Below are 14,789 nucleotides of genomic sequence, written 5' to 3'. Positions count from 1 at the left end.
AAATTCAATATCAATTTCTTTGGTAGACGATTGATTATTTTGGCTATCATATTTTATGAAAGACTTATAGAATTGAGGTCTCGTTTTATTATTTTTAAATAACAACTCCCCATAAGAAAAAGTATATAAAATTAGATAGTTGGTCGTTGGATGCAGTTCACACTTCAACTAATCACATGCACATTTAAATAAGAACAAAAATTAGAAATAAATATAATCTAATTGTCACGTGTATACGTCATTAAATATATAATTGCAAAATCATATTATATTATAAGTGGGAAGCTTCAAGATATAAAGTTGAATTACCAATTTATTCATATACTAAATAAAAATGTTATATTCATATTTGATTATTTTATTTTTGAAAAATATTGAGCAGTAAACTTTTTTTACTATTAATGAATTGAGAATATTCGAAGAGTTATGAAAATTAAATAATCTAAATGTGAAAAAAAATGAAGAGACAAATGTTAGTTAATGAGAGCAAATAGGTAGAGATTTAAGTTGCACATTAACTAAAATATAGAAGCAATTACCTTTACATTGCTAGAATCTTAAAAGTTGTGGATTTCAATACAATGAATCTCATAGTTAATATATTATATATGTTATTTTCAATGATAAATACATGAAAAGAAGCTAAAGGGACTAATTAATCATTTAAAGTGAAAGTAATTATATAAAGCCAAGAATAGTTTTTATTTTCCTCAAGCTCCCTCTCCATTTTTATGGGCTCTAAAGAAGAGTATATCATTTTTCTGAACAGTTTTTTCTCAATCAATATCAAAGTTAAAGGCTATTAAAATACGCTATGAACGTTGTTGGATTTGTGCAAGAATTTCAGCTATGAATGTTGTTGGATTCGTCAAAGAATTTTCTTAGTGAAGAATACACTCATGACACTTATTATTTGATTTCCTTGCCAGGGCTTAATATTTGCAACACACAACATTAATTTTACGGTGAAAGATTTCTATATGTTACTGATTGTACATATATTTCATTAACGTAGCACATAACATTTCACTTATTCATGTAAATATTGTAGTTGCATAGTTTTTTGGATTTTGGATCTTAGAAACAAAAACACCATATAGGATGCTTATCAATTTTAAAAATATATAATTTATATTTTCTATTTTATAACACATAATATAACTTAAAAATATTGCTAATATACAATCTTCACAAAAATATTTTTATTTATATGGCCACACGCGCGTGGCGCGTACCCAGAAACTAATTAAGAAATAAATACAAGTCTTAATCTTTGTTCTCAAAAAGCACAAGAGGGCCTCCGATCACAAGCAACTACCTCTTTCAGTCCTTGACAAGTCTTAAGATCAAAGAAAAAGAAGGAGATTACACGAGCCGGGGCACGGAACCTGTACAAGGATAGAAGTAAGGGGTGAGTACCAACAATATCGTACCCAGCAAACAACATACTAAACAAAGCAACTAGCTAGAAAACGAACACCCCCCTACTCTCCTGAATTGATTAACTTGAAAAACTTTTCCTTCTTCTCTTTTACTGAACAAAAATCGTGCACATAGCAAACCTTGATCCTAGCAGACATCCACCAAAGACTCTCGGACTGGCTATGATCCACCATTATACCAGGTTTGGCCTATTTTTGTATAAAATCATGCACCTTTTATGTACAAGATTGACACATTATGTATAACACTATAATTTTGTATGATATTGCATATTAAGTAAACTGTTTTAACAATGAAAAAACAAAGAGTTATCCCAACATCAACTATAACATTGTAGACAAAATAAAAAACCAAATGAGAAAGAAGAGTTATAGCTGCAGATGTTGACATTACCCAACAATCTCTAAATCAAGTTCAAATCACCTCGCCTTGTGTACCGTCTTCCAGTCCTACAAGCCATCTATAATGCCTAAATTTCCAGGCTTAACTGCAAACAAAACAATGGAGAAGCAATACACAGTTAATTAACACGAAAGAAAACACTCAAAACATTAATTTAAAACAACTCCGGGAAAAAAACTAGTAATCAGATGAACTGAGACTACAAATGCATTGAGACTCTGAGAAACTTATTTCTTCTAAGGCATAAAACTTGACTATAAGTTGCATCTATGTCCTGTAGACACTTAAACTTGCATATAAAATTGAACAAATACACACACATGTAGGATGCAAAATTCCACAAATGATGCCAGGTATAAAGCGTGTTTGTCTACTTGTGCCTTTCTTGTAAGGTTTTTCTGTTTCAGTATTTCAGCCTTTTATTGCTATCCAACAGAAGTTGCTTATACTAACTAATTAGTAGAAATTGATTACCTCTTCTTCGTCAGCTCAGGGAAGATACATAGATGATATATGGACATGAAGTCTGTCCTCTCCTGTGAAATCTATTACATCTTTCTTTATCTTCATGGCTGAGTCTCTAAGCTCAAGCTCATTTTGAACCAACCGAATGGATTTTAAAGTGTCTATATAGCCAAATGCATAAGGGATCTCCATAAGCATGAAACAGTTCTCTACTATTAATTCCTCAAGCTTGGGAAAAGTTTCCCTATCAACTTCCCATTCTGATAATTCGGGACATGCCAAACGCAAAGTCTTAAGACTTTGATAGATGTCCTCACTTGCATCCCACTTATCCATCACGAAATTACAGTAGTTAATCTCCAGAATTTCAAGTTGAGGCAATGCCACAATTGCTGACAATAAAGCAGGTCTCATGGGAATATCAAACAACCGCAACTCTTTCAAGCCGGTAGGGAAGTGATATTCAATGGGATTACAAAAATAATACCGTGGTTTGTGGTAGTTTAAAGAGAGCGACTGAAGTTTATTAAGGACATCAAACCTGGGAAACCAATCGCCGTGTTTAGGAGGACACTTGGGTACAATGATGGTGCAATCAAGGTGCTCAAGATTTGGGAACTTCTCTAGAGCATCATTAGTTCCTTGGGAATATGAGATATCAACTTTGGATAAAGTTTTCAGCTTTGAATTCTCACCTTCCAATAGTCTAATATTGTCCTCTTCCTCTTCATCAAAGAAAGAACTCAGGCAAACGCTTGCATATTTCAGCTTTGACAGTTTTAATATTCTGGGCAGTAATACAAAGGGGGAGAATCCTGGATTAATCAACAGCGTTTCCAGATTCTGGAGGTTCACCCACGACTCTGGGATGGCTTTCATATCAGTCTTAATGCTTAAGAACCTCAAATGAAATAGGGACCCTATTTCTTTCATTAAAGAATCTTCAAAGACAATAAAGTCATCCAGTTGTAACACTTTAAGAAGTCTCAACTGTCTAGTGTGATGGATATACCTGTATTTATAGACAGAACTCCTCACTCTCAAAGATAAGAGATACTTACTAACAGCTGAACACTTAATAAACTTGCACAAAACACATTTATTGCAGAGCTCGCCCTCGTAATCAGTATAAATGGTTAGACGATGGTGTAGCAAATCCGAAGCATGATCACCTGAATTGATTAACTTGAAAAACTTTTCATTTTCCGCTTTTACTGAGACAAAATCATGCACAACATCATGCATATAGCAAACCTTGATCATTGTAGACGTCCACCAAATACTCTCGGAGGGGATATGATCCACCATTATCAGGTTACTGGAAATTAAAGCATCCAAGTAACTTTGAGTTACTTCCTCTAAACTATCATGATCCACAAACCCTTCGGCCATCCACAACTGCATCAATGTAGAGACTGGAGTTCGTTGGCTCTTTTGAGTTGTCGCAAAGTAAAGCAGCAACGGCTTCAGGTGGCATGGTAAATGGTCATAACTTAACTGCATAACCAAACTGATGTTGGTAGAAATAAAGGAATCCAGATTATGCAGTATCTTAAGCCAAAAATCCTTTTCCTTTTTCTTCCCTCTAACAATTACTCCAGCAATTAAAACAATAGCCAAGGGAAGACCTTTACATTTCTCAACTATTTGGTGTCCAACTTCTGACAGTTCAGCAGGGCAGCTTCCTTCATCTCCAAATACCTTTTTTACGAATAAATCCCAACTTTTTTCCGGTGTTAAAAGTTGAAGGCGGAGAGGATCACTATGACATTTGACTTGCAAACCTACCTTACTACTTCGGCTGGTTAAGATGATTCTATTTCCTCTCTTAACCTTTGGAAAACATGCCATTAACATCTCCCCTGTTGCAATATCCCACACATCATCCAAAACGATGAGGTACCTTTTATTGTACAGTGCTACTCGTAGCATTTCAGCAAGGTCATCTTCACTTTCTTTTCCTCCCGAGCCAGTAACTTGCTGAAGAATCTCCTGCAACACCTTTGACTTATAATACTTTTGGGAAACAGTGCACTTAGCACGAACATGGAAATGACTTGCAACTAATGTATTGTTATACACTTTATTGGCAAGAGTAGTTTTACCGACTCCTGGCATTCCAACAATGGAAATGACATCAAGCTCGGATTCATGTTCATCAAGGAGCTGGCCAATGATCCAGGCTTCTTCTTCCTCATGACCTACTGTTACCTCAACAAAAGGTGATGAGGTTAACACAATTGACTCATGGGAAGACTTTGCATCAAGGGGTTCATCCCCATTCTTATCCTCCAGCTGTAAACTGGTGACTTGTGCCACGATAAGCTTGATCTTATCAGTGACATTCGGAAGTGAGAAGACTAAATGCAAGAGAGTTTTATCTCTGACAAGAATGGAATTAATGACATGCTCTGCCTCATATGCCACATCCAAAGCATGCAACCAACAATCTTTAACTACTCCACTAGTGCCATCCAACGTTTTCCTGACTTTTCCGAAAGATGATGTTAGGAATTCAAGGCTTTCTTTCACCATCCTAATTTCTTTCTTTATCAGAGTAACTGAAGAGACATTGGCAATGAGCAAATCATTTAAATGTCTGAGTAGAAGATTCATGAAGAGGAAACCATCATCCATTGGAAAACGAAGTTGAGATGACTCGGGAGCTTTTAAAAAAATGTGTCTGATGTCTCCCTTCATTTGTTCGATTTCTTGCAAAAAGTCTGGAGCTGAAAAGTCCGCTTCATTGATATTATCCTCAGAGATCTCCTCCAACAGCTTGATCACCAGAAAAGATATTTTTCTGGTAAGCATTCCAGCATGTGCCAACATATCGTTCAATTTTTCACGATGGATAAACCGCTTTGGCATATCAGTTAGAAAGATCAATAGGAACTCCATCATGACACTAATGCTTCGAGTTGGAGCGTAATTTACATCTACTGCAACTTCCATGCGTCGTTGGAGATGAATGAGATTATTTTGAAGAATCCTTGGAGATGCTTTTAAGATTTGCTTAACCAATCCTTCTAGTTCTTTTGATGTTGACTCTTTAATGAGCTTAGAAGTAGAAATGTGTAGAACCTCCAACTCAAGAGGGATTATGTCGATGAGTAGAGAAGTGATCTTGGAAGAGCATTCAGAGAAGGCATACTCATATCCATAGTTTTTGTACTTTCCAGTCCAAAGATCAAAACAGAATTGTGTTACTCTATCAACCGTCATTCGGTACCAAGCATAGAGAAATTCTTTTGTTGTTTTGTTGCATTTCAACTGATAGAAATCTCTGAGATGTGTGCATACTTGCCGAAGAATGTTGTATTCACTCATGAGGGGTTGAAGCAAATCAGAACAATACTTTGGTAGATCATGGAGGTTCTTGAGGAGGCTGTCTGTATATTCAAACATATTCTCCTCAGTTATGATATTGGCTACATTCTTCAATCTCAAATAACTATTGATTTCTTTCCGCAGGTAAGACGGAAGACTGTCCATGTTGTATTTGGCTACGATAAATTCATCTTCATTGAAAATTGTATCTATTAGATCTTTGAGCTTTTCTATATTCAGTAACATCTTATCATAAAAGTCATCCAAATTCCAATTCCGAAACAGGACAAATGTTCTTAGAAATCTCAATTCCATTCTTAGCTTTTCAATGTCATCCCATTTTGAAGCAATGAATTCTTTCTTTATTTTCTTCAAACCATTCAATAAATCATCAATAAGATCACTTATTCTTCTTCTTTCTTCCTCTAATGTTAGGCATACCATTTCTTTCAGATTCAATTGAAATTAGTTCTTAGCCCTAACTCACATCCCAAAAGCTAGCTCAAAGGGAGGAGGATTGTCCAAGCTTTACAAAGAGTCCACCCATCTCATTAACCACCGATGTGCGACTTTTTGTCATTCTTTAACAAAAAAAACTACAAGGAGCAAGAGTAAAAAATGTTAACGATTGAATTTATAAGTTTTGGATTCTGCTAATTTATTTGATTCTAGATAAATACAAAATTCTAATAAAAAGCTATCATATTATATCAAAATATCTTACAATGACCATACTTAATGTCATGATAAAAAAAATGACATAATGATGTTTGTCTATTCCCACCAAGACAATCATTTTCAACCCAATGAAAATGAAAGAAATGTGGAGAACAAGATAAAGAGGAAAAACTTATTCATAGAAATGTCAACATGCGCTGAGCCCACAAGATAGTGCCACGTAGGCCGAAAAGGGTTAGAAAATTATTTATAGAATAAGTTCAAGGGATAATAGGACCTTAATATAATATAAATGTGTCTCGGAGATTTCGGGCATATGTTGGAGGTATTTGTGCATTTTCCTTTTAAAATTCTCAAACTTACCATATTCTCGACTTTTAACTCAAAGTTCAAAACCAACTTTTCAAAACACAAACATAGGAGACACGGGGTCAATCACGAAAGGGCGAAATGATAGTTTCCACGGGAAAACAAAAAAATGACCGACCGAATCAGCACACTTAATTTTAGAAAATATTCTCTAATACTTTTGACCAACCAAATATGAAAAAGTTCAAAAATATAGTTCATAGTGGGAAAAGAAGAGTCTGGGGCTGATTTTGATGCCATGAAATAAATTCTTTCAACTATTATGTATTGATGCTTAATTATCGACAAGATAAAGTTACTCATATAATAAGCATCCCCCACCTTCAATCCTTTAAGTTATGAGCAAAATTAGTGAAAGCTTCTATAGATGGATAAACAAAAAGAGCTTAATTATTAAATGATTCACTTCTCTATCTGTATATAAACCATTTTCTAGTTTTCATTATGTATAGATAATCCAAAAATAATCAAAATAAAAACAAAAAGGAGATATGAATTTATCTACCTTGTAAGTCCAAATATTTCTATCAAATAAAAAAGATACATGTAAATTGAAATCGAAAGATAAAAGTAGAAAAATAGTTTACCTTTTTTCTTTACTTCCAATCGAATCTCTATTCCACTCAAAGATATTAGAAACAACTGAATGAAGTTTCATCTTTACTGCCTTATATAATTATCCATTAGTCAACTAGACAGACAATGGAATGGATCTGCCAATAAAACAAAGGATCTTTCATTTGTTAATAAAAAAATATTTATTTATTTTGAAATTATTTTTTAATTGAATATTAATGTAAATGTGCCACCTAATTAACACTTGCAAATATATTTATGGACCGTCAGCTATCATTTTGAGTACAAAGACTTTAGTTTTAATAATTATAAACTTAATCAATTTCAGATCATAGACTTTGATTAGACTAATTGAATGTTCACATGATCATGCACAACTCTTCCAATTTTTATTTTTTTTTTTATCTCTTTTAGCATTTTTTATTTTTATTAGGGATGAGCTTTAACCCGCAAAATTTCAACTCACCTCGTTTAAGTTTTTCCTTCATTTTATTAATTTAATTTGCTAACACAGATTCAATTTCATTATTTACTTTTATAAATGAAAATTTTATATTATTTTAGCAAATAAAGTTCACTGCTACTCAACCAAAAAACAGATCAATATGGTAATAAAAGTGACTTTTTTATATTCAGGGACATCCTGTAATTAAACTATTACATTGTAGACAAAATAAAAAAGCAAATGAGAAAGAAGAGTTTGGTCTATCTTGCCAAAAGATATAATTGATAGTAAAAACGTAACTTAATTTCTTAACTAACTCCACCAAGCAAGGGCCACTGCAGCCTCTCGTGGCTTTGCCATAAACAGGATGATGACATTATTCAATAATCTCCTTCGATCTCGAAACCAAGTTCAAATCAGCATTGTCTAAATTTTCCAAGCATTAACTGCAAATAAAACAAATTACTAATGATGCGAAGCAATACACAGTTTAAATGAAAGAAAACACTCAAAATATTAATTTAAAGCATCTCCAGAACCACAAAGGTAAAAAAATTAGTAATCGAATGAACTGAGACTGCAAATGGTTTAATACTCGTATCTATGCCCTATAGACAGTTAAACTTATATAAAATTGAATAAATATACAGACATGTAGGATGCAAAATTCCACAAATGATGCAACATAGAAAACGCGTGTGAACCAAAAGTTGGATTCTTGTAACGTTTTTCAATTTCAGTATTTCAGAAAACAGAGGCTTGTATTGCCATCCAACAGAAAGTGCTTATAGCAGTTCGTAAAAATTGAACTCAAAGATGTATACATGATATGAAAACAAACACACATAAAACGAATGAATTAGGTAGGGGTGAAGATGTAAGAAATAAATTACCTCTTCTCCATTACCTAAAAATGCACTATGATATATGGACATGAAGTCTGTCCTCTCCTGTGAAATCTATTACATCTTTCTTTATCTTCATGGCTGAATCTCCAAGCTCAAGCTCACTTTGAACCACGTGAATGGATTTTAAAGTGTCTATATCGCCAAATGCATAAGGGATCTCCGTAAGCATGAAACAGTTCTCTAGTATTAATTCCTCAAGCTTGGGAAAAGTTTCCCTATAAACTTCCCATTCTAATAATTCGGGACATGCCAAACGCAAAGTCTTAAGACTTTGATAGATGTCCTCACTTGCATCCCACTTATAATCCACGAACTCACAGTAGTTAATCTCCAGAATTTCAAGTTGAGGCAATGCCACAATTGCTGACAACAAAGCAGGTCTCATGGGAATATCAAACAACCGCAACTCTTTCAAGCTTGTAGGGAAGTGATATTCAATGGGATAAACATGATAATTCCATTCGATGATGTATTCTGCAATGAGCGATTGAAGTTTATTAAGGATATCAAACTTGGGAAACCAATCGCCGTGTGTAGGAGGACACTCGGGTACCATGATGGTGCAATCAAGGTGCTCAAGATTTGGGAACTTCTCTAGAGCATCATTCGTGCCTTGGGAATATGAGATATCAACTTTGGATAAAGTTTTTAGCTTTGAATTCTCACCTTCCAATAGTCTAATATTGTCCTCTTCCTCTTCATCAAAGAAAGAACTCTTGTCAATGCTCACATGTTTCAGCTTTGACAGTTTGAATAATCTTGGCAGTAAAACAATGGTATTTTCTGTATTGATCAACAGGGTTTCCAGATTCTGGAGGTTCACCCACGACTCTGGGATGGCTTCCATATTAGAACGAATGCTTAAGAACCTCAAATGAAATAGGAAGCCTATGTCGTCCATTAAAGAGTCTTCCAGAACAATGCCATCCAGTTGCAACACTCTAACAAGTCTCAAGTGTCTTGTGTACTTGTAGTTATCAAGAGAACCACTCACTTTCAAAGATATAAGATGCTTACAACCACCTAAACACTTATTAGAATTGAACAAAACAAATTTTTTCTGGAGTTGCCTGTCATCGTCAGTATAAACCGTTAAACGACGGTGTAGCAAATCAGAAGCATGAAATGGATCACCTGAATTGATTAACTTGAAAAACCTTTCCTTTTTCGCTTTGAGTGAGCAAAAATCGTGCACAACATCATGCATATAGCAAACCTTGATCATTACAGACGCCCACCATTTACTCCAGGAGGGGATATGATCCACCATTATCAGGCTACTGGAAATCAAAGCATCCAAGTAACTTTGAGTTGTTTCCTCTAAACTATCATGATCCACTAACCCTTCGGCCATCCACATCTGCATCAATGTAGAGACTGGAGTTCGTTGGCTCTTTTGAGTTGTTGCAAAGTAAAGCAGCAACGGCTTCAGGTGGCATGGTAAATGGTCATAACTTAACTGCATAACCAAATTGATGTTGGTAGAAATAAAGGAATCCAGATTATGTATTATCTTAAGCCAAAAATCCTTTTCCTTTTTCTTCCCTCTAACAATTACTCCAGCAATTAAAACAATAGCCAAGGGAAGACCTTTACATTTCTCAACTATTTGGTGTCCAACTTCTGACAGTTCAGCAGGGCAGCTTCCTTCATCTCCAAATACCTTTTTTACGAATAAATCCCAACTTTTTTCCGGTGTTAAAAGTTGAAGGCGGAGAGGATCACTATGACATTTGACTTGCAAACCTACCTTACTACTTCGGCTGGTTAAGATGATTCTATTTCCTCTCTTAACCTTTGGAAAACATGCCATTAACATCTCCCCTGTTGCAATATCCCACACATCATCCAAAACGATGAGGTACCTTTTATTGTACAGTGCTACTCGTAGCATTTCAGCAAGGTCATCTTCACTTTCTTTTCCTCCCGAGCCAGTAACTTGCTGAAGAATCTCCTGCAACACCTTTGACTTGTTATACTTTTGGGAAACAGTGCACTTAGCACGAACATGGAAATGGCTAGCAACTAATGTATTGTTATACACTTTATTGGCAAGAGTAGTTTTACCGACTCCTGGCATTCCAAAAATGGAAATGACATCAAGCTCGGATTCATGTTCATCAAGGAGCTGGCCAATGATCCAAGCTTCGTCTTCCTCATGACCTACTGTTACCTCTGCAAAAGATGATGAGGTTGGCTCAATTAGCTCGTCGGAAGACTTTGCATCAAGGGGTTCATCCCCATTCTTATCCTCCAGCTGTAAACTGGTGACATGTGCCACGATAAGCATGATCTTATCAGTGACATCCGGAAGTGAGAAGATTAAATGCGAGAGGGCTTTATCTCTGACAAGAATGGAATTAATCACATGTTCTGCCTCATATGCCACATCTAAAGCACGTAACCAACAATCTTTAACTACTCCACTAGTGCCATCCAACGTTTTCCTGACTTTCCCGAAAGATGATGTTAGGAATTCAAGGCTTTCTTTCACGATTCCAATTTCTTTCTTTATCAGAGTAACTGAAGAGACATTGGCAATGAGCAAATCATTTAAATGTCTGAGCAGAAGATTCATGAAGAGGAAACCATCATCCATAGGAAAACGAAGTTGAGATGACTTCGGGGCTTTTAAAAAAATCTGTCTGATATCTCCCTTCATTTGTTCAATTTCTTGCAAAAAGTCTGGAGCTGAAAAGTCTGCTTCGTTGATATTATTTTCGGAGGTCTCCTCCAATAGCTTGCTCACCAGAAAAGATATTTTTCTGGTAAGCATTCCAGCATGTGCCAACATATCGTTCAATTTTTCACGATGGATAAAGCGCTTTGGTATATCAGTGAGAAAGATCAATAGGAACTCCATCATGACATTAATGCTTTGAGTTGGAGCATATTTGACAGCTACCATGCTTCGTTGGAGATGAATGAGATAATTTTGAAGAATCCTTGGAGATGCTTTTAGGATTTGCTTCACAAACCGTTTTAGTTGAGTTGATGTTGATTCTTTGATGAGCTTAGAAGTAGAAATGTATAGAACCTCCAGCTCGAGAGGGATTATGTCGATGAGTAGAGAAGTGATCTTGGAAGAGCATTGTGAGACATTACAGTAAGCATAATAATACTCATTACCAAAATATTCTTTATACACTCCAGTCCAAAGATCAAAACAGAATTGTGTTACTCTATCAACTGTCATTTGGTACCGAGCGTAGAGAAATTCTGTTTTTGTTGTTTTGTGGCATTCCAACTGATAGAAATCTCTGAGATGTGTGCATACTTGCCGAAGAATGCTGTATTCACTCATGAGGGGTTGAAGCAAATTAGAACAATACTTTGGTAGATCATGGAGGTGCTTGAGGATACTCTTACTATATTCAAGCATATTCTCCTCAGTCATGATGATGGCTACATTCTTTAATCTCAAAAGAATACTTGCTATTTCTTTGATCAGGTAAGGCGCAAGTTTATCCATGTTGTATTTCACTAGGATTAATTTATTTTCATCTTCATAGAAAAGTGAGGAAGCAAGTTCATCAAACTTTTTTGTATTCATGGACATCCTCTGATAAAAGTTATCCGAATTCGAATTCCCAAACAGAACAAATGTTCTTAGGAATCTCAATTCCATTCTTAGCTTTTCAATGTCATCCCATTTTGAAGCAATGAATTCATTCTTTATTTTCTTCAAACCATTCAAGAAATCATCAATATGATCACTAATTCTTCTTCTTTGTTCCTCTAATGTTAGGCATACCTTTCCTTTTTCCATTTATGCCAGATTCAATTTCCACAGGATTGATGTTTCAACTAATCACATGCACATTTAAATAAGAACAAAAGTTAAGAAACACAAAACAAGTAAATATTTTTTTAACTAATAAGTGGTTTTTTTTTAATAGACGTTTTTGATATATTTTCTAAATATTTAAGTAATGGAACATGAGAAAATTGAATGAAAAAATTGAAAAACAAACTAAAAAGGGAAGGGAAGAGGGTTAGAGACCGATCTTAAATGATCAGATCATTCTATATATCCAACACATATATCCTATAATTATCAAGTAACAAATATAAATCACTTTTCTAGTTCTTATTATGCCTGTTTCTTTCAAATCAAGTGAATTAAAATACATGTAAAAGAAAACTAGAAAAACATTATATTAATAATTATACCTTTTCTCTTTACTTTCAAGCTAATAATCCCTCTCAAATGGTAGTCAGATTTACAAGAAGCAAATGTTGAAGAAGCTAATTCACTTATTTATTGTTAGATATCTGCAAATGTGAAAATAAATTAGTTTAATTTAGTATTGTTTTGAATTATTCAATCAGTCCTAATCAAGTAAGTTCACAAAGAAAAAAAAATGGCATTTTAATGTTACATTATTATATAATTAATAATAAAAAAGCTATGATGTGGATGCACCAACAATTGCAATTAAAGTATTTTTTTGTTCTCTTGATTTTAGGAATATAATCAAGTGAAGTGGTTGATGGTTGATTTTTGGACCAATTCTCAGCCATATTGGTTGTCTTTTCTTTTTATTTTTAAATAATTTTTCTATATAAAATAGATTTTAAAATTATTGTTTAACTAAATATTGCGTAGTCTGATTTGAAAATTTTGATGCATCTATTTATTTGTTCTTGCAACAAGTCTGGACCTGAAAAGTCCGCTTTGTTGATATTATTCTCAGAGCTCTCTTTTAACAGCCTCTCATCAGAATAAATATTTTCCTCGTAACTTCTCCAACATGTTCGAATTAAATAATTGTCATATCAATTTAGATGCAACACTCAATATTCATTGAATGATATATGAAGATTACTATTTCCGTAAGGAGTGCTAGCAGAAATTCATGAGCTATGAAAAGGAGGAAGTTGATTTCTTTGGAATGTTGATTTTAGAATTTTCATTAATTGATTTATTCTTATAGTGTACTGTAATTATAATTGCTTGCGAATAGTGGTAAAATGCTATGTTATTTGTGTATTTGGAAGGAGTTATAAAATGATATCTTGTAGTATGCCTTCATGGCATCATGTGATTGGTATTGAAAAAATTATATTGTAGTTTTTTGTATTTTGTAATGTTTCTTTATATGTATCTTTATACTTGAACTTACTAATTTTATTTTACAAAAGAATTAGGAATATCTGCATCATATATAAATATAGTATCAAACTTTAAAAGGAAAATTTTCTTTTATTTTGATATGATATCATTGAATAAAAACTATTTTAGCTACTACAAAATATAGGGATCTTTACTTAAATAGTCAGATAGATTTAATATTACTTTTTCTAGCCGATATATATATATATATATATATATATATATATATATATATATATATATATATATATATATATATATATATATATATATATATATATATATATAGATTAATCAATAGGATGAACAACTATTTATTTTAATTCTTCTAAAATAATCTTAGTTGCAAATTTTTGCTATTTTTATTTTCAAAACTAAATATGTATATAATTTTTAAAATATTAATTTAAAACATCTCCAGAACAACAGAGGAAAAAAACTAGTTAGTGTAGGATGCAAAATTCCACAAATGATGCCAGGTATAAAGTGTGTTCAACTGAGGCCTTTCTTGTAACGTTTTTCTATTTCAGTATTTCAGCCTTTTATTGCTATCCAACAGAAAGTGCTTATACTAATTAATTAGTAAAAACTGAACTAGGGATGGGTGACGATGTAAGAAATTGATTACCTCTTCTTCGTCATCTGAGGCAAGATACATAGATGATATTTTTGACCAACCAAATACGAAAAAGTTCAAAAATATAGTTCATAGTGGGAAAGGAAGATAGTCTGGGGCCGATTTTGATGCCATGAAATAAATTCTTTCAACTATTTTGTATTGATGCTTAATTATCGACATGATTCTCTTCTCTCTATATAAACCGTTTTCTAGTTATCATTATGTATAGATAATCCACAAATAATTAAAATAAAAACAAAAAGGATATATTACTTTATCTGCCTTGTAAGTCCAAATATTTCTTTCAAATAAAAAAGATACATATAAAATGAAATCGAAAGAGAAAAGTAGAAAAATAGTTTACCTTTTTTCTTTACTTCCAATCGAATCTCTATTCCACTCAAAGATACATATTATTAACAACTGAATGAAGTTTCA

General features: G+C 33.5%; 2 protein-coding genes across 3 annotated transcripts; both read right to left on the bottom strand.

Moving 5' to 3' along the window:
• Positions 1-1,158: 1,158 nt before the first annotated feature.
• LOC101257556 (putative late blight resistance protein homolog R1A-3) lies at positions 1,159-7,379 on the bottom strand. Its single transcript, XM_069296925.1, has 4 exons — positions 7,275-7,379; positions 2,320-6,236; positions 1,837-1,930; positions 1,159-1,388 (listed from the first exon to the last, which is right to left on the bottom strand). The coding sequence occupies exon 2, from the start codon at positions 6,082-6,084 to the stop codon at positions 2,335-2,337; it is 3,750 nt and encodes a 1,249-aa protein (XP_069153026.1). The 5' UTR covers positions 6,085-6,236; positions 7,275-7,379; the 3' UTR covers positions 1,159-1,388; positions 1,837-1,930; positions 2,320-2,334.
• A 490-nt stretch (positions 7,380-7,869) lies between these two features.
• Positions 7,870-14,789, bottom strand: LOC101255502 (putative late blight resistance protein homolog R1A-3). Of its 2 annotated transcripts, none has more exons than XM_069296923.1 (4): positions 14,716-14,789; positions 12,790-12,891; positions 8,602-12,423; positions 7,870-8,154 (listed from the first exon to the last, which is right to left on the bottom strand). In XM_069296923.1, the coding sequence occupies exon 3, from the start codon at positions 12,383-12,385 to the stop codon at positions 8,627-8,629; it is 3,759 nt and encodes a 1,252-aa protein (XP_069153024.1). In that variant the 5' UTR covers positions 12,386-12,423; positions 12,790-12,891; positions 14,716-14,789; the 3' UTR covers positions 7,870-8,154; positions 8,602-8,626. The 2 variants fall into 2 exon arrangements, with proteins under 2 accessions (XP_069153024.1, XP_069153025.1); XM_069296924.1 differs by having other exon boundaries at positions 8,616-12,423.

Source organism: Solanum lycopersicum, chromosome 4, assembly GCF_036512215.1.
Source record: "Solanum lycopersicum chromosome 4, SLM_r2.1".
In the NCBI taxonomy this organism is placed as follows: domain Eukaryota; kingdom Viridiplantae; phylum Streptophyta; class Magnoliopsida; order Solanales; family Solanaceae; genus Solanum; species Solanum lycopersicum.
Note: the sequence above shows the minus strand (reverse complement) of the source record. Positions and strands in the feature narration are given on the sequence as shown.

What these genes read in the sequence shown, in the direction of transcription:
- LOC101255502 (XM_069296923.1), bottom strand. Translation starts at nt 12,385, where the DNA reads ATGGAAAAAGGAAAGGTATGCCTAACATTAGAGGAACAAAGAAGAAGA.
- LOC101257556 (XM_069296925.1), bottom strand. Translation starts at nt 6,084, where the DNA reads ATGGTATGCCTAACATTAGAGGAAGAAAGAAGAAGAATAAGTGATCTT.